The sequence below is a fragment of the Halichoeres trimaculatus genome, unplaced genomic scaffold (genome assembly GCF_033239565.1).
Source record: "Halichoeres trimaculatus isolate MK-OKI-2021-1 unplaced genomic scaffold, fHalTri1.1 fHalTri1_scaffold_15, whole genome shotgun sequence".
In the NCBI taxonomy this organism is placed as follows: Eukaryota; Metazoa; Chordata; class Actinopteri; order Labriformes; family Labridae; genus Halichoeres; species Halichoeres trimaculatus.
In genome coordinates this window covers 4782428-4810300 of record NW_027437193.1, presented here as the reverse complement: position 1 = coordinate 4810300, position 27873 = coordinate 4782428, and the positions used below count along the sequence as shown (strand labels likewise).

The following is a 27873-nucleotide window of genomic DNA, read 5'->3' as shown; positions in this document are numbered from 1 at the left end:
AAACAGGGTTATTCCTGTTTACACGGCATCAAAACAATGATGCACAATGACGCACGGACAACATCTCAACGCAGTGAGAATGTCATGATGCAACATACGTCATTTCCACTTCTTCTTCCTGTAACCATAGCAACAGCAGCTGCATGGCGCTTCGGTGCTGACCCACCACCAGTACTTAACACTATTATTTGTCAATTTTTTCAACAATCGAAGGCGAGAATGAGAAGAAATTGGAAATGGGGCTGGAGTTATGCCATCCAGAAACCCCCAGACACTCTGTACTCAAAAGACCAAGATTCCTTGCGAACAGAGCATGTGCGGAACAAGAAGTGATGTTCCTTTGGATGGGGATATCTAGATAGATGTATACATGACCAAATATTCATGTTAGGAAAGGAGGAACACGGGGGATTTTTGAGTTTTTAAAAACCAAAATACGAGCATATTCCAGTTTTGAAAAATGGTTAATGGTGTTTACATTGCTGTTAGCAAGCGGGTTATTGCTAATGTGCGAATATGAAAGGGTTAATGACTGCATGTAAACACTTCCTGTGACTTCAGCTGTTTGGAGGTCCTGCAGTGAGCCAGACTGAACGCATTTGGCATGATTATGGGAAAGTTTCACAAAATGAATTTCTGAGCACAAGACTGTTTCTTTATTTTTCTTACATTTTGGGTACATTCACCCGTACTCATATAGGGGGGCGATGATGTAAACTAACCGTCACTTTTCAAAATCCATTTTAGATGGCAATCTGACAACAATTATTGGCTTTTTGATTTTTCTTTCGTTTGTTAATTTTATGTTTCTGTAGATTTTATTTTTTGATCTTTATACTCTAATTTATTTCTTTGACTGTTTTAAGTTTTTATTTCTTTTTTTCTTATTGTACCACATCTTTTTAACCCTTCCAATTTTCACGCTATGTGATATCGTCACCTCCGTTTTTTCTTACTTTGTTCCTTTAATTTTATTTTTTTACATAATTACACTCATAACATTACCACTTTGCAACTTTTTTTCTTGTTGTGCCCCTGTCAGTGCACTTTGTAAAAATTTGTTTTACGTTGTTATATAAAGTTATTATTATTATTATTATTATTATTATTATTATTATTATTATTATTATTATTATTATTATTGTTATTACTAATAATAATAATAATAATAATAATAATAATAATATCTAATACATATTTAAACTTGATAAATTATTATAAATAAATTAAATATATATTTTTAAAAATATTTATTTATTTCTATTTTTGATTTTTTTATAAATAGATAAATGTATTTATGAATTTATTTTTATTTTTGAATTTATCTGAACAAATACATTTATTTAATTATTCTGTATTCATTTTTTATGGAGTCCCATGTTGAAAATAATCTTATATAGTCTCTCTGTGATCATTCTTAGATTGATAAAAGGTTGAAAAAAAGACAAAAGGCACTGATTGGTCTCAGGTATGCACCTGTAACTTTATGCCACGTGCACAGGAAGCTTGCTCATTAGCACTTCAAAATATCTTGTTATCAGTAGAAATTTTCTCATGAGCATAAATTTGCAGTGGCCCTTTTTTTTTTTTTTTTGCTTCCCACCCATTGATGTGATCATTTAGGGACATCCTCAGGTCACAGAGCAAAGTGTTGGACCAAAAAGGCTTAAGAGATAAAACAGCATATGTAGGCTCACACATCACTTCACAAGGGATACATACAAACCACAATGTATGGGAGCCATGATATACAAAAATGAAAAGTGAGTCAAAAGTCTGTGTGAAGAAGTGTGAGATCAACTGGTTTTCTATATGCATTTATATCCATGCATAGCACATGTACGTTCTTTATTTACATGTGCTCTTGTTTTCTGTACGGATGCAGAAAGCTACCAGACAAATGCTTTTTGCAAAATTAGGTCATGACACACAGCATCACAGACAAGTGAGACACGATAATGCCAGAAGAAACACACACAGAGAGAGGGAAAAAGATAAAGGCGCCCTCCTCGGTGAATGAAAGATTGAACACTTTCAGATTGCACAAAGGAGAGACAACGGATGTGATCCCTCCTGCGCTCTCACAGAGCAGATGAAAAAGCGTTAGAAAGGCCTGAAGGAGTCAGAGGAGCAGTTGTTGAAGGCGGATGGGGAGAGGGATATCAGTGAGCAGCATTCAGTACATGAAGCAAACATAAAAGCTCTATGTCTGGAAAATAGAAAAACATCTTCCAGAAGTGAGGAAAAAAAATTGCAATTAGCTTCTTGTAAAAGAGGATTTGTCACAGGAGGAGCGCAGAGTGCAGCACACTAACATCCTTGAGAGACTTTACGTCTCACAGCTTTTGTAGGAGTTTAAACAACAGCTGAGGAAAATGTACCAATCTCTAACAGGCTGAGTGCTGCTGTGCATTATGACGCGAATATAGTGGTTAATATTCTTTGAGAAACCTTTCGGCAGAGCTGTGTAGGAGGACGCCTTTGATAAAGGGTCTCTGACCTCCGACGATTGTTAAAATTTGAAAGAAATGTTAATCTTTGGTGGAGGCTTGACTGTGAGACTTCTGCCTTCAAAAGGATAAGCTGGAGGAGTCAAATCTTCAGCGTGAGGACTAACAGACGCTAAGTCAGCCAGCTCCACTCCTCTGACATGATACAGTATGTACAGGATGAAGCCTTTTAGCAAATGTAATCAAACTAAACAAAAAGCAAAAGCTGAAACACAGAATCAGAGATGGAAACCTCTTCCTCGGAGGTTATAACGTTGGCAGAGCCATCCAGAAAATAGAAGTTTAAACCCCTTTATTTGCGGAACTATCTGTTGGCTGCACTCAGTAGGCAGCGGTTACACTAAAAGCACAGAGAATTGCAGGGTGGCCAGGCAAAGAAATCAAATTAAACCAGATGCTCTCAAAGTGACAAATGCACCAAAGTGTGAATCTCAAGCAGACGTGCACGAGCGGGCGGCGAGGAAGTCTCATTTCTGGAGCGTTCAGGGGGAATGTCACACTCCCATCTTTGTGGAACATCGGAGATAATGTCCGCTGCTCCCTGAATCTGGCCAATGGAGAGGTGCCAGGAGGAACGACGGGAATGAATGTGTGGAGGGGAATGCCAAGCAGAAGAGACGACCAATTGATTATTAAATCTTGTTTGAATTTAGCTTTCTGGCACGCGATAAGAACATTAGACACATTTTTTGCCGCTCTGCCAACACTGGAAGTGCACAAAGACTCTCTGGCCGTTTAGTAAACAGCTCTTATGATGCTTCTATAGCTTCTCCCTGGAGTTTTGTGGAGAAAAGGCTAATTGTTTGTTGCCCCGTTGGCTCCCCGTGGTGCAGATACCAGCTGTCTGAGGGAGGCGGTAAAATCTGACGATCTGCGGCGGGAGCTCGATCACAACTTGTACCGCATGACTCAGAATGACATCATGAAAACAAGGTGTCTGATGCTTTGGAGAGACGAGGGGAAGAAAAACACCCCGTGCTCTCTTCCTCTGCTTAATCTGAAGTGAACAGACCCTGAACTCTTTATAAATCCTGTTGTGCATGGATAGAAGGAGATGTTTTCAAATACAACTCCAACTCTAAATCTCAGAAATTCAGATTTTTTTTACAAACCAGATGTTTAAAGTACAACATTTTACTATATGAGATTCATATTTACTGATGATCTACTGAAAGTGGTCAAGGCTTCATGCTTTCAGTGTTTCTGTTTTGGGCTTTTAGAAATGTCTTTGACCAGCTTTAGGCGGCGTCATCTTTACAACTTGTCTCTTTTAAAGTATCATTAAATCCATCTGCAGTGAATTAAAATTAAAAGAACTAGCACAGGCTGAATATCTTTCATGCTAACAGGCTAACTGCTAGGTGTAGGGGAAAAAATCGATTCACATAAATACCATGGTTTTTTGTTTTACAGTATTAAAATTTTGATTCTTCCTCAAAAAGGCATTTTTCTTTTATTTAATTTAAATCCTTCATTTTAGTTCAGGGGCAGCAGTGGCTCAGAACCTGTTTACACGACGTTTCATCTGAAAACGCTAAAACGCAGTGAAACAAATCTGTGTTTACACAGGAACACTGAGGGACTGAAAACGCTGTAGTAAGCATGCCAGGCCTGTAGATGGTGCTATAACTGTCTTCCAGAAGCAGCTTTTGGTAGATTGGTGAATGCTAAGAGTAAAAGTGGAGCAACAGATGCTCATTTTGTTAAAGACAGTCAACAGATTCAGCAGATTGAGCAGCTCGAGCTGGACACGGTTGTTAGGGACGATGATACCAAAGGTACTGTTGTCCTGTTGTATGCGCTCGCATGAAGCGGAGTGTGACGTCAGCGTTTCCACTGAAAACGTTACTTACTGTTTACACAGCAATGGTGCCGGCAGCGTATCAGAAAAATCCCAATCTGGAGGCTGTTTTCAAAAGTTTGCGTTTTAGGTTGGCTGAAACGCCATTTCCATGTAAACGGGATGCTGAAACGCAACAAAACTTTTGCGTTTCACCCTAAAACCGTCGTGTACATGGCCCCTCAGTCCATAGGGACTTAGTTTAGAGAACAGAGGGTCGCTGGTTCCAGCCCAGGCGGGACCAAGATTTGGAAATGGGCTAATAGCTGGGGAGGTGTTAACTTACATTCCTGAGCACTATCGGGTGCTCTTGAGCAAGGCACCGAAAACCCCCAACTGCTCAGGTGTGCGCTGAGGGTGCAGCACCATCACTCTGACCTCTCTTATTCTGTGCAAAAAAGTGCTATTTGTGCGTGTTTAAGCTGGATTGGAAAAATGTTACCACTTTTCTCCAGCAGAGGGAGAAATGTTTTCCTCTGACTCAAATCTTGTGCATTCTATGGGAAAATATTGCTACTGATATAGTCTGTAGATATTATTGTCATAATTCAACTTTTTCAAATGGTTTGTTGTTCAAAAAGCCACCTAAAATCTAAAATCAGAAATATGGAAGAAATGTTATTTAAATGAAGTCGGCACCCCCAAAAAACGTAAAGAAAATATTTAATTGTTGTTGTCTCACTGCCCTCTGCTGGTCTGGTGGGGTTTTGCAACTACCTTTATTTTTTCCCGTGAGCGGGACCTATAAGTTCCTGGAACCTCTGGTTGGAGCACCGCTGTTGAGAGGTTGAGTCTACCTGAAGTAAACTTGGGCAGGGGTTCCCCAATCCGAGAAAAACTGAATCAAATGGACGACAAATTTAGATTATGTTCTCTAGACTTTGAATATCCCGACATCTACAGTACATTATTTAAAAGATGTCTGAAGACTCAACTGTTCAGAAAACACTTAGGCCCTTAATCTGACCTTTATCCTCAGGGGTAGAATGAGTCAGAAGGTCTAAGATCCAGCTCTATCCAGATTATTGAATGTCAATAAAGGTGGAAAGATATTGTTGGTATTGATTCTCAATTGTGGCTAGCTGTGGCTACATTATTTAAGATGGGGAACAAATTGCGCTTCTTCTGGCTCTAGATGGCAGCACCTGCAGCGAAACTAGCTTGAAGCACTTTGGTGCACAAAGGATTTGTCTCCAGTCTAACGTCTTGCTTGTGCTGTAAGTTGCTTTGGGCGAAAGCATCTGCCAAATGAAACTGTAGAATTGTAGAAACCACCAAAAGCTTCCTACAATCTGAAGTAATCTCTGGGCAAAAGGATTAAAACCATTAAAACCGGACATGACTCTGTAGTGGAAGTCACCGCATGGGCTCAGGAACACTTCCACATGTCATTGTGTTACAGCACGGCTCTGTAGTGGAAGAGTCTAAGTGCCGAACAGTCTGACTGAAAACGCATCATAAATCCAAAAACCTGGGTGAGATGACCCAAGACCAGCAGCTAGACTCTTAAATCAGCCGACGATGGGACCACACTCCCCTCTTTAAACTCCAGCTCCTGCTCTCCTCACTCAGTTTACAGACTGCTGTTAAAAACAGAGGCCTTTTCAAACAGGCCCGTGAATGACGGCCGATAAGATGAGCCTGGTGTGACTGCTCGTTTGCTTTTATTGACCGAGCAGTGAGAGGCTCAAAATAAAAAGCCCCGGCACAAATCACAACAAGGAATAACAAGGCTCTCTCTGGAAATCCATACTTGTGTTTTTTTCTCCTGAGCTATCACACACTGAGGGCGACATTGGGGTGAAAGTAGTGAAAATATGACTCTAATATCTCTCCAGTACGGCAGATATTTCCACTGGAATAGAGTTATAATAATGGCTGTGAGAGCATCCCTTGGAGCAGGAAATTGCTGAGGTCTATCTTACGCCGCGGCGCGCAGAGTGAGCTCTGGATTGGTATTCTGCGCGGTGGACAAATTATCACCTGCCCCACACTCGCTTGTGTAATTGAATAATTTGAATTTGACATTTACATAGAGCTATTAGTGATTTTTTTGTCATTACAGTGTGACATTTAAATAATGTTTTTAGAAATTATCAGCACATTATTGCCTCTTGTTAATTTGAACAGGACAAAGCTGGACGTGATTTCCCGAAAACAGATAAAAAAAATAATTAAATAAAACAACTGCTGCCTGTCTGTCCAAGTGGGGGCTTCAAAATGGTGCACTTAGCCCCCGGGTGGAGCGAGACATTAGTCCTGGATGAAAGGAAACAAATTGGGCATGTCCGGAGCGAGCCACTTTACAGCGAGACGAGTGTGTGTGTGTGTGAGTGTGTGTGTGTTTGCATGAGGGAGACAATGTGGGTTTTAACGGATCTGGTTCCTAAGCATCTCACTCGCTATATGTACAGGAGAACGATTTACTTATCAGATCTCCCTCAGGCTTCCAGGCGCTTTAGTCAGTCGGAAAGCCGGGATCTTTATCAGATCCACATCGATTAAGCGCAGAAGAGCCGTGTTCTGGCGTAGACTTCCATCTCCATGCTCAGCAAACAGGAGCAAAAGGAAGCGAAGACATCAGGGAAGAAGTCGATATAGCTCCTGGAGACCGCAAAACATGAGGAGAAAGAAGGGAGTTGTTTTTTTGGAAATATCTTGGGTATTTTGGGTGCAAAATGTTTGAGCACCTGTAACATCCAATTTGTAGTTGTGTGCATTGAATCAGTAAATCTGATTTCCAACACTCTGTGAGTTGTGTACTTGTAAAATCATTTCTTGAAGTCACAGCAGCAATCAAGTAAACAAAAGTAAGAAAGTGTATAGAAAGTGTAAAAAGCTCCATAAGAAAATAGATGATGACAGCTTGTCCATCATTGTCCAGTCAGCCAGCCTCCACCTCCACAGGGTCCAGGACTGAGCTTCTTCAGCAGTCTGTTCAGTCTCTGTCTCCTGGATCCTGTCTGCTCACAGCAGGTGAAGCTCTTCCAATGTGGCATTGGTGTCTGGTGTTAGCTCTGCTAGCCATGTCTGTGAATAGCATGATGCTACTCTGCCTTCTGGTATTCCCTCTGTTGCTGGGTTAGCACAGCTAGCTTGTCCAAGATAGATCTTACGTTCCCAATAACGATGGATGGAAGGACAGGTCCATGTCATCACTTCTTAGCTCTCACCTGAGAACCAGCACTTCGCCCTCACCTCCTTCTCCTCACCTTGTGGGAGACATCTGGCCTTGCACCAGTTAGCATTGACATGCTACAGGCTGCTAACGGCTGATTTCACATGTAAACAATGCAGCCATGGTTACATGAAGGCTCTCCAGACAAACACAGGAGTAAAAATATCACTGAAGCTACAAAAAGTTTGGTGTCCATGACCAACAAATGAGCCATACAGAGTAATGATCCACTCCAAATACAAAGATGATGAAAAAGAGACGAAAAAAGTCACACATTCTCTGCTTTCTACAAGTGCAAATTAAAAAATCGCACTTTCAGTGCTGCTGAGATATTTGGTGCAAAACTACAAAACGATCTGTCCTGCTCTGAGATTGACAGACTTTTTGGCCAGTCAGAAAGAAATCGCCCAGCCAATCAGAGGTTTTTTATTCAATCCGAGGTTAGTCGTTTTCATCCTACAGCCAATTTACCCATCACTAAGCCTCGCCCACAAACAGATACTGTCCAATCCTACCTTAGCAACCGTTCCTATGGATGAGAGGTCTATCAAGCTTTTAGCGGAAGACAACATGCTGAAACGGTAATTCAGTGAAATGGTGAATGCAGTTCTCAAAGCATATTGAAGACCCTTATCAGTCACCGGTACCACTAAAAACTCCATATTTCATGCTATGAGAGAAAGCTTGCCAGGCATAGCAACAGTAACCAAAGGGGGAGGGGCTTAGCGATGGGTCAATTGGCTATAGGAAAAAAACGACCGACCTCAGATTGAATGAAAAGCTAAAAAACAAAAAATCAACACATGCAAGAAATTATTTCACAAGTACAAAACTCATAGAGTGTGGGAAATCAGGTTTACTGATATGATACATATACAAATTCAATGTACACAACTACAAATTCGATGTTACAGGTGTTCAAACATTTTGCACCTTCATAGATATCTGTTGGGTTCCTAGCTGGAGAATGTCACAAACACGTGTCACTTCGTCGTTGCAAAACATGACAACAACGAAGATGAAACCCTGGTCAGAGGGTTGTTTTCATGCAAAGTGCTCCACTACTTCCGTCGTTTATCTCTGATTCACTCCGCTGTGTTGGAGCTGGGCGGGCAGGGAGGCAAGAACATTTGTTTGCCTCTTTCTATTACATCTCAGTGATAGCACTGAGGCCATTGAGGTAATGACATGGGTTTTACACTTAGGAAATCATTTTCATATCCCGCAGAAGCGAGCCGTAATGATAGCTTTTGATAACCGACAATCAAAGCTCCATCACCCTCCTAGAGTGCTCCTCTATGCAATCCTCCGGAGGAAGAGAAAGAGAGGAGGGAGGGGAGGTTAAGAGCAGGAGACGGAGGGAGGCGATGTGTGGGAGGATGGGTGGGTGTGGAAAGCAAAGACACAGAAAGGGAGGAAGGGGGGGGGCTTGAAGTGCCAAGGTTTTTGTTGCCATAAAACGCAACAAGTCAAATCAGGCCTTGGGGCTGACGCGTGTACACATGTTATAATTGATAGCACTTTAAAACGCTACGAACATGGACCTCTTGTGTTCTAACATCGCCCTCTACGCCCATTACAAAGTCAGAGACAGATGCCCACGCGCACAGGACACACACACACACACACACCTTGGGGGCGTGGATAATCACAAGGATTTATTGAATGGTGGTGGTCGCTCCTCACTCTATCAAGTCCTTCTTTATAGGCCTCGTGATGGATGAGACTGCCATGATGGTTGAGGATGAGGGGCGGAGGGGGCCTACAAACACGCTGGATCCAATTCAAACCACAGAATGAGCCCGAGCGGCGGGCCGGGCCGGGCTGCCACCTTGTCTGATGAAGCCCCTGAAGGTGTAGGGGTGGAGATGAATGGGTGAAGGGCTTCCTGTTCGCAGCGCTGAACAGAAAGGGAAAGTGAGATACAACCTACCTGCTTCTGGAGGGTGATGCATGACGCGGCTACAGTCTGTCAAGTCATACCAAGTCAGTTCCTCGCTTTGTTCATGATCAACCGCCTCGCTGTACAGCTTCCTAAAATAGTGTAGCACTCAGTTGTTCACCTGACAGAAATAGTTGTGTCGAGACAGGAAAAGAAATCTAAAGGGAGAAGTTCAATCCCTTCCAAACACTTTTTTTCCTTACTGTTGAGGGGACGTCCGATCACGAAGCGAGCGCGAGCTAACGTCTGATCCGTAGTTTGAAAAGTTTGGAAAAGTCTGGACACAGCTCTTGCTCTCAACAGTCTGAAATTGTGTTTTAGCGTTTTTGAGCAATTCTGAAGGAAAACATTGGCTACAGGTATATTTGAGTTCCTTCTGGCACACCGTACTTTTACCACCACAGTGGGTAATAAATCTACTCTGCCTTTTAAGGTTTTGTTTCACTGTAAAGAAACTTATAATAACAGTCAAATGGAATTGGACTTTTTTTGAGCTAAGCATGAGACACAGTTCATCAGAACGATGTCAGGAGGAAACCACTTCACAAAAGCCAGCAGACACACTTCATACCTAAGAGTAAAACACAAAAGAGTCAGGAGATGAGTTCCTTAGATTCCCACTCATTGATGGCACTCGCTTCATTCATGTTGGGACGTAAAACCTCAAACCTGTTAATGTGGCCTGGCTCTGCTCATTATGTCAGCTTGTTTTTGAAAACAAGCTCAATACAATCTGCTTTTGACACATTTCCTTATTTTCAGCATCAGGGATAAATAGGAACCTTATGTGAAGCTTTGGACTCCAACCAGCTGGATCAACACATTGACTTCAATAGAAATCTATCAGGTACAGTGCTGTGACTAGGGATAGGTACCAAGTACAAAACTGAAATTGAAAAATAAATATGCTGGATTGAAAAAGTTTGAGATTTTATTATAATTTAAAAAATATATTTATCACCACTTAAACACACAAGTGCTGAAATTAAGTACCCTTGAGTACTGATACCATTTGCCAGGTACCATGCATTGGTACTGTATTGTTTCAAATGTGAAAAGTACCCATCCCTAACTGTGTCAGAGGGGGAGCCGGACCAGAGACTCATTTGGTGTATTTTGGCTTCAACGATGACTTTTGATTTTTTCATATTAAGTCAAATGAGACATTTTGCTCTAAAAATGAGACAAACATTTTGCTTAGATTTTGTTTTTTGCTGTGTGAGGCGGTAAAAACGCATTTTTATTTGTTCCTTCACTTGGAATTAGTTAAAAAAGGAGCCGGGGCAACATGAAGGCACTCTGTTGGACCGCAAATTAGGCATATGCTTGGATTTCAGTCTTTGCAGTGTAAAATCAAGTTCATAATATCAATTTATTAGTGTTTGATTCCACAAATTAAGAGACAGACGGGTATAAGTTGCTTTGATTATTGATAAGGAATTTTAAAAAAAATGGATTTAACTGCAAAATAATTGAATCTTAAACAATTTAATGATTTAAAATGTGATAAATTTTAATGATTTATCCAGTATAAGCCCAAATAACATGAGTTCAAATGTATTTTCTTTTTTTTTAATTCTTAACCTCAGTTAATTAATTAATTAATGTATCTAATCTATTTATTAATTATTTTATTTATCATTTTTTATTTATGTATTTATTATTTTATTTATATATTTATTATTATTATTATTATTATTATTTTTTTATTATTATTATTATTATTTTTTTTATTATTATTATTATTTTTTTTTTTTTATTCATTTATTTTGCAAAAATGTCCTTAGTTTAATGGATGCTCCATTCCTGTCCTATGTCCTCATCCTGTTAGTGTGGTTTTGTTCAATAATTATATTGGAAAAATAAATTAACTATTAACTGACTAAATAAATAAATAAATACACAAACAATCAAAAAAAAAAAAGAAAAAGGGAGATAAATCTAGAGTATTTCACAACTTCTCTTTACAGCAAGTGGAGAATCATGCCCTGATAGATGACGGATGTTTGCTGTGTCATTGGGAAGAAGGTTGCACCTTTTAATGCAGAGCTTTAGACCCACTATAAATAGAGACACTGCTGCCATAAATGCATCCTCCAGCATGCCTGATAATCCATAGGCTCTCTCTTTATTTGCATGAATTCAGCAATTTTCATGAATTAATAATGCTTACTTGCTCCCATTGTGTTCTGCAACACACTGGGCTGTGCAGTAGTTTAAAGCCCACTTAAGCTGAGAGCGGTTGCACAGTTTATTCATCACTTCTCCTCTTCGCTTTTTTCCACAAACTAGTTCCCCTCTCTCCTACTTGTAGATTGCAGGGTTAAAATTTGCTGCGAAACAATTCCGACAGAATTGTTACCTTGGTAAAAAACTGTGTCCGAGCGTTGATAGGCAGTGTTTTCTATCCCTGACCATTTAGAGGCATTAAAAGAACAAACCTACAAAGTGAGCCTCAGGGGCAGGGGGTGATGGGAAGTGCGAGTCCGCCAACCGGATGAAAACAAATGGACAGCAGGTTGATGGAAAGAGCGGAGGCAGCGGAGGTGGAACTGGTTAAATCAATCTTTCATTTCGTCTCCGCTGATATGCTGTGCAGTGATTGGGGTCAGAGTGACAGGTAGAGTGACCCCGCCTCCCCTCAATCTGTCTTAACACACACACACACACACACACACTCACACACACACATCTGTCTTTGCAATAAGAGCTGGCTTTGTCTTCCCCTGCAGCTTCCTGGGGAAAACGCCTGTGGTTAGCGCTTACAAACAGGACCAACACACGCTCTCATTTACTGACTGGGACGCCGTCTCCACAGGAGCGGTGGGAGGTTACCCGGGTGATTCTTCAACTTCAGCGCTCCCCAGATGGCTCAGGTGGCGTCGTCATTTGTCGCCAAATACCTGCATGTGTCGCGCTCAGCTCAGGGTGTTACCCTGTGTGTAAATCAAAGGGAGGCGCTTGACTTTGTGAAATGGTTGCTGTGTTTCTGAGCCACCTACTTTGGAGATATATGGGATCTGAGATCTGGCTTTCTAGTAGAGGGGAATGCAGAATATAAATCGCAGCCTTCCTGACATTCCCTGTCCTTTAGTTAAAGGAGGAGATGCAGAAAATGTTCTTGAGTTGGAGTTATACAATCAGACTGAATAAGTGCTTCCTGGATGCCGAGCAAGGGGAATGAGACATCTATAATTCAGCAAAAGGATGGAGAAAATCTGTGACAAAAATTACAGCAGATAGACCATAAATAATTAACACGGAGAATAGAAACATTTAAAGACCTTGAGAAGTGTTTCAGTTCGGATTTAAAAGCAGCAGAAAAAAAACGAGATCTCGCCGAGCCTGACTAAACTACAGCTATTTATCGTTCTCTGGAGGCTGCACAGAGGAGAGGAGGCTGCAAACAAGCGCGATGATAATTGTTTGTGAGGAGCTGAGGAGGCTGCTCCGGAGTAAGAAAGGACCAAGTTTACACTAATGTCACCAGAGTATCGTTTGAGCACATCTGTTCTCCGAGCTTCAATCCCTGCGTGTTTGGGGAAAGCAGATGAGGGAAATAATAATAATGGAACAGCTTTAAATGCAGCCTTTCTCTCTCCGGCTGTCTTTCTCTTCTTTTCCAACAGTGCATGTTTGAAGACTTGTCCTTGAGAAGAACACAATTTGCCTTTTGCGGAGCCAATATCATAGAACACAATCCTCCATTCTGCTTCCAACTGCCTGGGATAAAAAAAGACTTTTATTGTGGTCTCCCTCTAACCTTCCTGCTCACCGCGAACTCAATCTATCCTGTTTCTCTGACTGACAAAAGAACACAACTTCAATGGGCCTCAAACTGGAGCTTTTCATTCGCCTCGCCGCAGTCGATACATAAAACCCTATAGGTCACATGACAGGCAGCTATTGTGGGCTACAAACCAGACCAATGTTATCTGAAATGAAGAGGTGAAGTGGATTTCTGTTCAAGCCTTGAGGTAATAATGGTATTAATTAGACGCATCAAAACTCACAGTTTTCTCTCTTTTCACATCCACTGAGGCAGATCTGCTCCATCCCAGCCACAGGAAAACAACAACTACGGGAGCAAGAAGGTGCCAGTTTGCGCATACACAGAAACCATAATCAGGGCCATATAAAGACCACTCTCCACGTGCTCGCGGTTTCTGCTTGCGCCCTCGCTGACACACTCTGTGGGCTTGTGGTGTCTATCTACACCAGAGGTCTGCGACCTTCATTTTAACAGGAGCCATTTTGAATTAGCCCACCTGGATTAGCCACAAAATCTACTTTATCTTCACATTTAAGACTATTAAGTGTAAAAAAATCAAAACATAGTGAAAATTTAGAAAAAAAAAAAAAAAAAAAAGATCTAAAACTGAAGTTTTTTTATAAATGAAACAGTACATGTGATGTCTTAGTTTTAATTTTTTTAATAAATTTGCAAAAACAAAGAAAAGGAAATTTCTAAAATTTTTGAAATTTAAATAATTTGACAAAATTTTGAAAATTCCATAGAATTTGGAGGTTTTGAAAAATTCACCAAATCTGGAGAAATTTTAATAATTTGCCAAAAAAAAACAAGTATTTTCAGAAAATTTGGGGAAATTTCAACAATTTGCCAAAAAACAATAATAAACAAAAAAATCAGAATTTTGGGAAATTTCAATAATATCCAAAAATAAAACATGAGAATTTCAATATTTATGGAAATTTTAAAAATTCCAAAAATAAAAAAATGAATTCTCAAAGTTTTTGAAAATTTCCCAAAATAAAAAAATCAATGTTCTAAATTGTGGCAAATTAAAAAAAAAATTCCAAAAAAAAGTTATTCTAAAACATTCTTGAATTTTAAAAAATGAATCAAAAAATACATTTCTTAAATTTATTTTTTTTTTTGAAAGAATACCTACATTTGAAATCATATATGGATAGTATTGCTCAACTCATAATTTATTGTTGTTTGCTAATGTCTCTCCACATATCAAGCATTTAAATTAAGCTGGCACGTTGGCAGTCAAATTAATCCATCCACACAGAATTCAAATATTTCAGATTAGTCTTTTTGTAGATGTTGTTATCTTCCCAGGGCTGTAAAACTTGAGGTTAGCCACAGGTGCATGGAAAGTTGGTGGCTGTTGATGTTGTATGAGGTGAAGTAGAGCGGTGTCAGGCTTTATTGACAGATGGGATAAAGATTTAGTTCAACAAAATGTTAACGCAGGATTTTATGTCATCTCAATGTCTTTAATCATCAATACCCTCTGTAAGAAAAATAACAATTCTTTATTTTAATAATATATTTTTTTAGCTACAAGGAGCCACTGCAAAGGAGTCAAAGAGACGCATTAGGATGCAGAGCCGCAGGTTGAAGACCCTTGGTCTGCGTAAAGAGTGGTCTTTGTGCGCCGTGACGCCAGTTAACAACAAAGGGTTAACTGGATAAGTAGATCAGCCCTGTAAAGCCTGGCTGATACTTCTGCAAAGTCATTTACAGCCTTGATTTCAAACACAGAACAGAACAGAGCTGTCTTTACAGTAACCCAGGATATTAAATCTTCCTATCAAATGGGATTGTTCTCCTGACAGATCAGGAGTACATTGTAAAGAAAGGCTCCTTTCTTCTGTACATTACACTTTTCAAAGGCCTCTCTGACAGCTGAACAGCAGCAGAGAGAAAGGAATGACATTACGTTACGTAAATTGTTCTCCAGACGTTCGTTTCTTTGTGAAAAACACAACAGGGAAACTAAAGACTTTCTATTTTCAGTCAACGACTTGGACAGCCAGTTAACCACTTATATGACTTTTTACCTCGTCTGCATCACCCTCCAAGGTTCTTCAGGCAGGATTTCTATGGTTAATACATATCTGTGCAGAGGAGGCTTTAAGAAAGGGAGTTCATGTGTGTCACAGCACACTGCATAAAGACTGACCCTCTCACCTTATACGCGTACATTGTTGGTGACATGATGTACAGACCAATAATTTAAAGGGTAGCTCTGGGCCAGGGTTAACAGTGAAGTAGATGTTCAATGGTTCTGTCCATTTATTGAATAAAAAAGACTGTACCGTAGAGTAACAAGGATAACTTTTTACTGAAGGGAATTTTTCACTAACATGTAGAATAGAGCATCTTTTGAAGTATCTTAACATAATGAAACCTCTGGGAAACCAGACCAAAAAAAAGCCTGTATGATCAAATCAAATCTATGACTACGAATAAGAGCAAAGAGAGAGGAGTGTAGGAGAGACTACAGAGACATTTTAGGGGGACTTTGCTCAGTAAATGGCGTAATTATTAGGAGGCCATACCTAAAATAAATATCACGAGTACTCAAAACATTGAAACATGTTCAAATTCTTTGTTCACTTATCTTTTTTACAATAGTGGTAATTCGATACTACCCTACTTCAAGGCACTGTAAGACAAAATAAGACGTGCTGTCAAGGATACAGACTTCTTTTATCATAAGCACCATCAGCCATGTTTAAAACATTCACTTGTTTGGGAAACATATAAAAAACTTTTATTTGTTGAAAAAAACTTTTAGCAGGATACAGAGTGATGAGGTCATGTGGTCATGAGTTGATAAAATAAAATAAAATTAACTTTTAAAAAAGTTTAACAAACGGTTTAGCATTATGAGTCACAGCTCAGGTGTGTCCCAATGAATTTCAGAATATTGTAAAAAAAAAAACACACAAAATTTAACCGAGCTCACCTCGTGATCCCCCATCAGTCAGAAGGTCCTTTAGTCAGAAAAATATTTCAAAAATAAAAAATAATAGTATGAATCTGAACTAATTTTCTGACTAACAGACCTTTAATAATGGTATTCTGACTTTATGACTGACAAGCCTTCTGAGAAAAGGGCCCTCAATATGGGCCTTCTGACTAAAGGGCCTTTTGACTAACATGGACTTTAACACTGGCCTTCCGATTAACAGGCCTTCTGATTAACAGGCCTTCTGACTACCAGGCCTCCTGACAAAAGGGCCCATTAATTTTCTGACTAACAGGCCTTCAATAAAAGCATTCTAACTTAAAGGCCTTCTGAATAACACGCTCTCTGACTAAGAGGCCTTCAATATAGGCCATTTGACTAATGAGCCTTCTGACCAACGAGCCCTCTGACTAGCAGGCCTTGTGACTGAAAGGCCAACTAATTTTATGACTAACTGGCCTTCAATAAGAGCATTTCAACTTAAAAGCCTTCTGAGAACTCGGCTTTATGACTAACAAGCTTTCTGACAAACAGGCTTTCAATACAGGCAATCTGGCTAATGAGACTTCTGACCTATGAGCTTTCTGACAAACGCGCCCTCAATACGGGTCTTTTGACTGAAGGGCCTTCTGACTAACCAGCATTTCATACAGGCCTTCTGACCAAAGGGCTTATTGACTAAAGGGCTTTCTGACAAGGGGGCCTTCTGACTAATGGGCCTACTAATTTTCTGACTAACAGGCTTTCAATAAAAGCATTCTAACCTAAAGGCCTTCTGATTAACACGCTCTCTGACTAACAGGCCTTCAATATAGGCCATTTGACTAATGAGCCTTCTGATCAACAAGCCTTCTGACAATCAGGCCCTCAACAGGGTCTTTTGACTGAAGGGCCTTCTGGCTAAGGAGCCTTTCAACTAACCAGCATTTTATACAAGCCTTCTGACCAAAGGGCTTTTTTACTAAAGGGCTTTCTGACTAGAGGGCCCTCTGACTAACAGGCCTTCTGAATAACAGGCCCACTAATCGTATGACTTACAGGCCTTCAGTAAGAGCATTCCAACCTAAAGGCCTTCTGACTACTGGGCTTTATGACTAACAAGCCTTTTGACTAATGGGCCTTCAATATAGGCCATCTAACCAATGAGTTTTCTGACAAACAGGCCCTCAACAGGGGTGACTGAAGGGCCTTCTGAGTAAGGAGCTCTCCGACTTACCAGCTTTTTATACAGGCCTTCTGACCAAAGGGATTTTTGACTAAAGGGCTTTCTGACTAACTTATATAGGCCTTCTGATTATTTTAGCTAACAAACCTCCTTAATTATGGGCAGATCCCCCATGTGTCCTTACTTCACCCATTTGTTTCTGGTGCAGAATTCAGAGCCCATTATAAACAGGCTAAACAGGTAGGCTACTCACATTAGGGACACTAAACCTAAACCTGAGTTTATAAAGCTTGATTGTTTGACACATTACAAACAACAGCTTCATGTAACTACAAATAAATACATTACCTCAACACTTTGTATCATCATGAAATCCTAAAGAAGATCTACAGTCAGTTTCTTTGCTTCCAAATAAATGCACCTTGGCAAGAGCCACGCGTTTATTACAGTGGGTCATGGTGCTCATGGAAAGACAGTACCAATTCTCGCCACAGGTGACACTGCAGTCAATACAAAAACAGATAGTCCTCACCGTCTTCAATTGTTGTTTTTCTCCAGGATTCCTCCCAAACTGTGCACCAATGACACTCTATCGGGCTGGTGGGGCTAATAAAGAGATTCTTTCTTCACTGCTTTTCACATAAAACCTGATCTAACCAGGAGGCTAAACTCAAACAGTTAACCTTGGTGCTGGTGCACATAATTGTACAGCTCCTCCCTTCTCTCTCTGCTGTAGTTAACGGGTGTTTAAAGGAGGGCTGATCCCTGATTAACGCTGCTTCCCCACGTGTTTAATAGCACTGCGTGTAGCAGAATGGCAAAGTAAAAACAAACAGATGAGACTACTCCCACGTGGTAGCAGAGCGCAGATGGAGACAACTTATAGATGGAGATGTGGAGTTGGCAAAGGCTGGAGTCTGAGCAGGTGTTTGGACCCAGCATGGACATCATGTTCTGCCATTTTTTAAAGCGCCTGAGAGCCAGCGGGACGGCAAAGGCCATAGGATGGAGATGAAGCACGCAGAACAGACTGTTCCTCCACCAGAGGAAGTGGTTGGAAAATAATCTGCTGCAGAAACAAGTGAAACATGCAAGAGTGGAGAAATATTCTGGATATGTTTAATGAAAATAGGTTAGAGAGTAATATTACTTCGTAGCTATAGTATCAACATGTTTTGATATCAAAAGCAGATGATTCTGAGGAGATTGAAAAGCCCTGAAAAATATTTCCTACAGAAATCCCAAGACGGACTCAAACTGCAAAAGAGTAGTTGTTTAAGACTTGCTTATCTGGCTTCCTAGCGTGGGCTGGAAATGGTTTCTCAGTGTGAGATGGTCTCTTATAGTGTTGCTGAAATGCAGGGCACCCTGCTGTGATCCCAGGGCACCACCTGATAATACAGTGTCTTCCTTCAAGTAGCACTTACCGAGCGTGGAGAACTCTGAAGTGGTAAACAACTTCACACAGACACATATTTCTCATGGAGGGGGAGCACAGATGCCAAATGTTGTTCTCTTTTAGTTTGAAAAAAAAAAAAAAAAGTTGGCGAGTAATTTTGGCCAGGCGCAAAAAAATGTTAACAAGTTGTTAAATCCAACATTGGTTGTGGAAAACATGAGGATATGCAAAAGAAAAAAAGCTGTCTGAATCATTCAGAACATCCTTCAAACCCACAAATAACCCCCCGGAGCAATCACGGAGCCTTGGATAAGACATTCTTTTGATGTGTACGAGGAAAGTAATGGAAGTGCTTCATGGGAACGGAGACCTTTCAAGGCTGCCTCTCTTTTCCCTCCTGCTTCTGGATTGAATCGGCGACGTCCTTGCATTATATGCTGCACATTTTTACAGCAGATTGAATTAAAACATCCTTTGTCATCGGAAACATTGCTCAGTTTGTGAAGTGACCAAAGCATGGCTATGAATAACGATGAGGGAGACGGCGCTCTAAAGTGGCCACAGATTTTCATTAGCGCCTCCAGACAGCAGAGCAGAGGGAGCAGGAGCAGGACTCAGGGCCTGTCTGTATCCACAGTGATGTATCGCACAGCCCTGTGAGTCTTAACCGTTCAATTAGGAGCTCTGCTGAGACCCGGCCTGTCAGTGGGAGAGTCCAGCAGAGTCGGACAAGATCAAGAGCTGCTTCCTCAAACACTCCTCAGGAGCCGGGGCCATCAATCTCCCCGACTGTGACCGGCGGGGTTGCCAAGGGGCAGGACCCCCTGCTGAAACTGGGTCCTGCACAGGTAGAGCCATTCATCCCTATCAGCCGGGCTAAAAATGAATAAGCTCGTGACCTTCACAGTGGGGAGAGCGGGTCACACCCTGGGCAGGGGAGGGGAGAAAAATCTCATTTTCATCAGCGTTTCTCCGGACACCAAAAAGCATTAGGCCGGGAAAATGCTGAGGCTACGTTTGTTTTGTTCCCCGAGTTGGCATCCTGGTCCAGCACGGGGATTTAGCTGGTTAATGTTGTGAGAAGGACAATTTGTACAACATCATCAGGCATTCTCAGAGTGTTTATGTACATGTATGAGTCCCAGCGCTCACGGTAAAGCAGCAACATTACCACCATAATTTAAGGTGCCACTCGGCTTCACACACAATATCGATCTGAGCTGCTGATGAATTAGGAAGCTCGCAGGGACTCGGGAGCGAGAATTAAGCTGAATAAACAAGCAGTTACACAGCTAACCATGTGGCAGGGCAGTTTTCTGCTCAACTATAAATCATTTCAATTATTGTGACACACAGCTGTTCCAATAACACAAGTTTAAAGACTTCAACTTGGGCTGGTTCCAGTTAATTCTCTGAGTTTTCTGTAAAACGTCTCTAAGTAGTCCAGGTGCTCACTTACATAGAAAAGACACAATTAAATCCATGAGCCATAAATCTTAATAAAGATCCATAGGTGAAAACAATGAGCTTAATCAACTTTAGGAAATAATTACCTGTGGTGATGTATGTCTCTTCTGTGAGGCTTTACAGGAAACAAAGCTGAACAATAAAACCCTTGCGTATCATTTCTCATGTTTCAGTCTGAAATGTTTTATTTGTAAACGTAACTCAGGGAATAGTTAAACTCAGGCCTCAGGAAATGCAAACGAAACACTTAAAGAGCTGAATTAATGAACAGCTTCAGTAGATTCATGTTTTATCTAATGGAGAGTGGGACTTTTGTTCTCTGTTACATCAGCGTGCTGAGTCTTTTTCTCTCAGCTGTTAGCACTTTTGGTTGTAACTGAGATGATCTCTTTATTTTTAGACGAGAGGCTGACTCTGTGGTTCAGTCACAAACTACAACTCTCACATCAGATCTTTGAATACAGAGCTGTAACTGAGCTCCACTGTCAGGACCTGTGCCTGTACGCACGTCCAGTCATTTCACAAACGGGACCATCAGTCATGAGGAGCGGCCCATATGGCCGTAACCCCTATCTAATAAATCTGAATTGTGAAGGCGCACTCCACATTAACGGTGATACATATGAAAAATATTGTGTCTCCTAAATCTAAATTTGCTGTTTATCTCCACAAGATTCATTTGATCCCTTAATATCTGTTCTCTTCACACACTTTTTCTAAAAGGGTAACGCATTTGTACAACTTCCGCCATCTCTGCCTACCGAGGTCCCTCATCCAAATCTAAGCTCCTTCTGGCCCACTACGCTCTGTTTGTGAAAGACGCCTGGTGCTCCCAGCACAACGCGGCTCCGAATCACTAGCCAGACTCTTCTCCTCTGTTGTTCCCAAATGGTGGAATGAATTACCTAACTCTACATGATCCACAGAGTCCCTTTCTACTTTAAGAGATCTCTGAAGACTCATCTGTTCAGTGAACACTTAGGAACTTAATCTGAGCCTTCTCCTCTTTTTCCTCAGGGGTAGAATGAGTCAGTAGGTCTAAGACTCAGCTCTTATTGATTTTTCAGCACTAATTACTGAATGTTGTTGAAGGTTGATAAGTTGCAGCAATTCATTATGGTCAGTTGGCTGGATTATTCTATATCATCTAAACAAACAAACAAAAAAAATCTTGCATTTAATGGCAGCTCCTGCAGCCAAGTAACTTTGTTTTCCTTGTGTCTAAATTCTTGCTTGTGTTTTATTTAGCTTTGGACAAAAGCATCTGCTAAATGAAACTGTAGAATTGCAGAACTGGAGAACAAACAGGATCTCTTAAGGCCCATTTATGCTCAACAATAATTACGGATATGGACAAAGCCTCTTGTCCATGATCTGTGTTAATTTCATCCATATTTCTGTGCATTTCTAGAAAACTTACGGATTTGAACCAAACGGAGCAGTACCACCGTAAACTGTGGGGGCAGTGTTGCTGTTACTGTCCAATATGTAGCCCTAGTGAGACACGAAGAAGAAATAACAATGGTGGAAGTTTTGAGAGGTATTTAACAGCCTCACCAACCATCACCTCCAACAACGCTGCCTCCATTTTTGTCTTTGATGTCTTTCGCAAACTCCTCCACAGTCGCCATGTTTGTTTTTGAGTTTTTTGTCATAAACAACCACTTCCCCATCCGGATGTATTGGTTAACAGTAATGCCAACGTAAAGGATGCAAAAAAGTATGAGAGCAGTGCGGTAACATCGTTTGAAAAGGACCTATACATTTTCTTAAGAAAAAGGAGAATAGTGTCTGAAGTACTAAACATACCCACAATTACATGACTCATCATGGTCGAGTGGTCTAATGGGATCATAAGCTGAAGCTACTGCCACCTTCAGGCAAGAAAAGAGTTGTACTTATAAAAAATTTTTGTCTTCAAGAAATACATTTTTTAAAGTTAGCTGTTCATGCTTTGTCAGATTTTAAATCCATAAATAAAATATAAAACTTTGGTTAATTTCCAAATAAAGTTGCTGTTTTGCTGAAGTTGTTTTTTCCGCAGCTTGATATTTTATGTGAACCTTAAAAACAGCACAAAGTTCTTACTCCTAAAATCCCTCTGGTGATTTGAGAGTAATGGTGTCTTTAGACTCACCAGCACATCTGGTCCTGGCTCTCAGTGGGGGTCCTGGGGCCCCGGTGCCTCCCTCCAGAGGTCTGGTGAGCAGGACGCTGATCTCGTACTCCGTGTCTGGATCCAGGTGTCCGATCTTGTGAGTGGTCTTGTCTACGGGCTGCAGGTCGTACATGGTGCCGGACACGGTGCGGTATTCCACCTCTCTGTCGATGATCGGGCCGTCTCCGTTGATGGAGTTGGCGTTCAGTTGGATCCAAAGGTAGGTGGCGCCAACAGCTGTCAGCTGGGGTGGTGCGATGGGGACTGGTGGCTCTGTGGGGAAAGGGTTTTTGATTGATGTTAGACTTTAATCTTATGGTAGAAAGTCTTTGCAGTAAAAAACAAACAATGACGAGTTTTTATTCTGTGTAGAAATCACTTCTAAAGAAAACCTCCTAACAAGGTTCTCAAAATCAATTTCTACTTCTTGACAATCAGCTGAATCAAAATCTCTCAGAGCACATGAAGAATATTTTCCAATAACAGAGGCGCTTAAAAAGAGTCACATGACAATCAATAGTTCCAGTGTGGTGAGGACTCTCATCATCAGTAGCACTCTGACTGAAGTCGCCCAGACCTTGGCAGATACTGCTTCTATTGAAGAACGTATTGATTTCAATCAGGGGGCTTGTGTAGAAGAGCCTCTGATCATTGACATCGACTGTGGCTGTCACTTCTCTCGTCTCAGTCAGGGTCTGGTTTCATCTATCACATCATGACTATTGTGAAATATTGTAGTTGTATTTAAAGCTCAAAGAGGGTTACAGTACTTTTTAAATTCTTGATCCTCTCCCCCTTGTCCCTCCGTGGTGGCTTGGCACGATTTAAAGCTTTAAGAAAAATCTCTATTTTTCTCACACTGTGTTTTAGAAAAACTGTATTACGAGCTTCGTTTTAGCTGCTGCCTCTTTAAGGCCTCCCACCTCAGCAGATCTCCTTCCCCTGCATTGGCCATGGAGAGAGTAATGGCAGACCTTGGTGATTGAGGCCCACCCCACCAACACATCATAAACCAATATCACAGACAAATTCAGTGATTTCTTTAACATATAAATACGTATCTTTAATAAAAACATTCAGTTCTTGAGGAAGTTCCTCACAAATATAATGATTTGTCTTAAATATTTCATACATTTCAGCAACATTTGGTTTTCCATCAGAACACAGAAGCTTATGTTGCATAGTTTCTCTGCTTTTGTTGCTTCTTTTCAATCCCAAACTTTCACTTCTTACTTAAGAAAAACAAATTGAGTCTTTGTCTCCTTTGCTCACATATCTAATGAACCAATCTTCAGTTAAAGGTTTTCTCTAAATGCTTTTCTTCCTTTTGTTTCCTGTTTTCTTCACCGAACCCTGACACATGATTCACATGTGAGTGACGTGGTACACAGCCCTGCCAAAAACATTTACATAAGCCGTTCTGAACAACAGGTAGTGTTTATATTTCAGACTCAAGTAAAGGCAGGATTACTTTGCTGCAATTTCAACCAGTTTTTTATCTTTATTTTTTATAACTGACAGCATATACCTCCAATGTTCCTCTTATTATTCCTCTTATCTTATTTTATTGAAAATCATTGAACAATACCTGTGAAACAATAAAATCTTTATGTTTTAACTTAAACAACCAATCAAGTGTCCTGTGTTTTAGGTCTCAGAGCAAAAAGCGACAAAGGCTGGCTGTCAGACCTTCCTGGGGGTATATAAGACCAGTTTCATATGTAAGGATGGGCCGATCACTGATCCGCCAAAATTAAGGAAATCTTATTGAGATGACAAATGACAACAAATTCTCTTACAATGCTAAGATAACCAGCATATAGGTTTTCCAACATCTTTTCTTCTCCTCCTCTTTTAAGGCACAGACCCGTAGCTGTGTAGCCAGAGTTTGTGCAGTAGAGACTGTGAGTGATTCTGGGAGAATCTGAGTGGAGGCGGGTGACAAAAATATATATTTTTTTTTTCCTTTCGAGAGTCTAATCACTTCTTGACTCTACCTCCAGACATATTTTACAATCCCTACAAATACAAGAGAAAGTCAGCTGTCAATCATCATTAAAAGTGACGTAAAACCTTGTTTTTAACCTCTTATAACAACCGAAAATGAAACTTCAGAAAAAGAAACGACCACCACAACAATCGGATGTGAGAAACATCTCTACCTGGTGTGCTAATTTTTTAAAGTTTGACCACAGCTCATCTGGAATGACTGGAGAGACAGATTGTTCGAACTATACTGTAGCCAGCCACCAGGATGAGCAGTTTTTGTGGCGACCTCACTTCGCTGAGGAAGATGACATCCATTTTTTCATACAGTCTATGCACAGACCTGATAATGCACATTTTTTCGAATCTAAACCAACTGTTGTTACTGTAGCTGAATGAAAATGCTGAATCACAATGAAGCCTCTGTGTTGTTTACTATCTATTGTTGACTGGGACTCAGGGCTGGGCGATTATGGCAAAAAACAAAGTCACAAAATATTGAACCTTCCACCTCAGCTAATGCATGATTAACCCAATCCAATCAACTTAGTTTATTCTGTACATACATGTATGATTCTGAAACATGTAACTGAAACCAACATGTACAGATGTTGAATCAAGGATAATTTATTGAAGCAATGGAAAATAAGAAATTACAAAAGCTTGTATTTTTGTAAGCAAAATAAATAACTGTAATTTATAAACACAGCAGTTTTACATTGGTTAAAATTTTGGTATAACCATTTTTTGATTAATCACCCAGCCCTACCAGGTGACCTGACGAAACAAAGGACATCAAAAGAGAAAGAGGAAGTGGAGGTTGTCACTAGTTGCTGGCTTTAATAGAATAACCATAAAGTTGTAATTAAATCCCTGAAGAGATGCGTGTTGCAAACCTAACTAGTCATCACTGGAGTAATCAAAAGTGCAGATTTTTACTATTGTTATCTTATATACAGCGACAATGCTCTACTACCTGGATTTAAACAAGCACAGATAAACAGAATCTTGTAACCACTTGATAACCACTCAACCAGAGAAATATTTCACCTGCACAGGCATCAACTTACAAAAGAGACAGAAGACTGGGGGTGCTAGCTCTGCTAACGTTAGCTATTTCACAGTCATCAGCCCAAAGGATGTGGGCCTGTGCTTCATGTTTTAAGTGTGTTTTGACCACTGGAGTTGTGGGATAACTGGAATTTAAATCAGTTGCTCCTTTAAAAACTGGGAAACTAGCTTTTTGAGCAGTTTGTGTTGTGGTGGAAAAAGTCCAACAATTCAGGTTTCTTAGAAACCAGGCACTTGGCAAGACGAGCATGTCAGGTTTGGCAAAAAATTGAAAAATTTAAGGGGCTGTTTAGGGGGATTTTGTTTTCCCTTGAAGAACAAACCAAACTACAAAAGAAAACAACTACAACTAGGTGAAAGATTTGAGGATCGAGGTCTTTCTATCTAAATATGTGTAGAAATGTGTAATGTGTCTTCACTTTTCGGGAAATCAACAACAATCAAGGCTTTTTTTTAGCATGCAGTTCCTATTAAACTGTTTAAATATTTTATAAGTCTGCTTCTACACTGTAGAATGAGCTCTTATTAAAGAGATTAAATTAATGCAGTATATAAAAACATCCCCTAAATCACTGAGGAGCAGAAAATCTATTATTTGCACTAAAAGTGTTCAGGGAAGCTGCAGACACCCAGAGAACTTCTGAGATTTAATAACACAATCTAAACTCTCTGAGTTATTGCACCTGTCCAATTATTTTTTTATCTTTATCATCTTTTATACCTTTAATATACGGCCATAATAACCGGGAAATTGTGTTTCAATATCAAACTCTTTATACTTTCTCTCGAACAGGGCCATGAGTGTGAGGACGCAGCCTGCGTGTCAAGTACTGATGACACAGACATCCAACTCTTTCAAAATAAGAGACCTTCGTATCAGAGCTGCACAATAACAACAAATAAAGTTTGATGGTTTGGAAATTCTGCCTGTGTTTGGTAGATAAAAGAAATGTTTCAGCATGTCTCTGCTGCGTGAATAGTTTAGTGCTCTGGATGTGACCCCATCTCTCGGCATTTGAACCTTCAGCTTTTTGTCGGAAATATTTTTGTATTCAAGTTTTTCAGACACAGAGTTGTGTTCAAAGGAAACCTTAAGGGTGAACTTTCTCTGCTTCATGTACAATATTTGTCTAATCCTGCCGAAACCTTGTCCCATGTCCGATTTGATATTCAGGCTCATTGAGGTAACATTTAAATATTAAAATATTGAATTCTACGTGAGAATAGTTCCAGTTTTGCTGGCGCCAGCTTCCAGAGCTCCTTCACGATCTCATCGTCACGCCTTTCACGCTTTGACCTCTCCGTCTCCAGGTGCGACCAAAAACCTGCTGCTGTCAACAAAGAGCCGTGACCCTCATTGCTCAGGAATGCACCCATGTCATGCGCTGCAATAGTTACACGTCCCAGAGGCGGCGGCGAGCAGCTCTAATGAGCACACACATGTAACAGAGTAATGCCATTAGTCGCCTGGCTGCCTCTCATGGAGTTGTCATGGAGAGGAGGAAGTCTCCAGGCACATTAGGATCAGGGCTGAGGTGTCCTGCAGAGGATTGTTTGGCTCCCTCTCAGCAGATGGTTACCCCACGGTGACCTACGCTGCAGGTCCCTCAACGCCCACTAATCCAAAGCTTCCAGTGTTTCTGTCAAACATCACCTAAAGCGAACCAGCTAATCCAGCAGGTCGTCTCCTGGACTTAACACGCAGCGTTCGGGGTCTGCAGTCTGCGTGTCACAGCCAGACAGAAGCATGGCGCGCTGAGAAATCTGGCTTTAGCCATCGGCTTGTTTTGATGATCTTTTATGGCCTCTTATGTCCTAAAAGGGGTTTAACTGAGTTAGGACGCACAATATGGTCCAGTTCATTAAATCAGCAGAAAACAGCACAGACTCATGAGCCTGGTCCTCATGAGATATTGTTATTAAGAATGTCAAACCATCAAAATACACTTAAATGTAAAATATGGTGGTGTTCAAAAGCATAGAGATCTGGTTCTCCTTCAGCATTTTCAGGATTTCAGCCTTTGTTTGTTCCTTTGAAAGCACAATAAACCTGGCATTTGCATAAATAAATATCACAGACTGTGTTATCCATTGGATGTAGTCTCTGCGACCGCACCAATATGCTTCTGCAGCCAGGCCCTAGTGGACACTTTATGAACTACAGTTTTAACTCTTCTGCATAGGCTTTAATTTCAAGTCTAAACTTAACTGCTTAACAAGTATATAATATTATATATACATATATATATATATATATATATATATATAAATATATATATATATATATATATATATATATATATATATATATATATATATATATATATATATATATATATATATATATATATATATAAAATTAAAATAATAATTATAATAATTATAATAATAATATTACTATTATTATAATATCAACATGGTCAAGTGCT

General features: G+C 40.3%; 1 protein-coding gene across 6 annotated transcripts in view; it reads right to left on the bottom strand.

Annotated features, from left to right (window-relative positions):
- Positions 1-27873, bottom strand: part of LOC141803899 (receptor-type tyrosine-protein phosphatase mu) — a 251406-nt gene that overhangs the window by 119815 nt on the left and 103718 nt on the right. For all 6 annotated transcript variants that reach the window (XM_074687966.1, XM_074687965.1, XM_074687967.1 and 3 more), the window contains exon 7: positions 22367-22660. In XM_074687966.1, coding sequence (XP_074544067.1) covers positions 22367-22660 — 294 coding nt within the window. The remainder of the gene's footprint in view (positions 1-22366; positions 22661-27873) is intronic.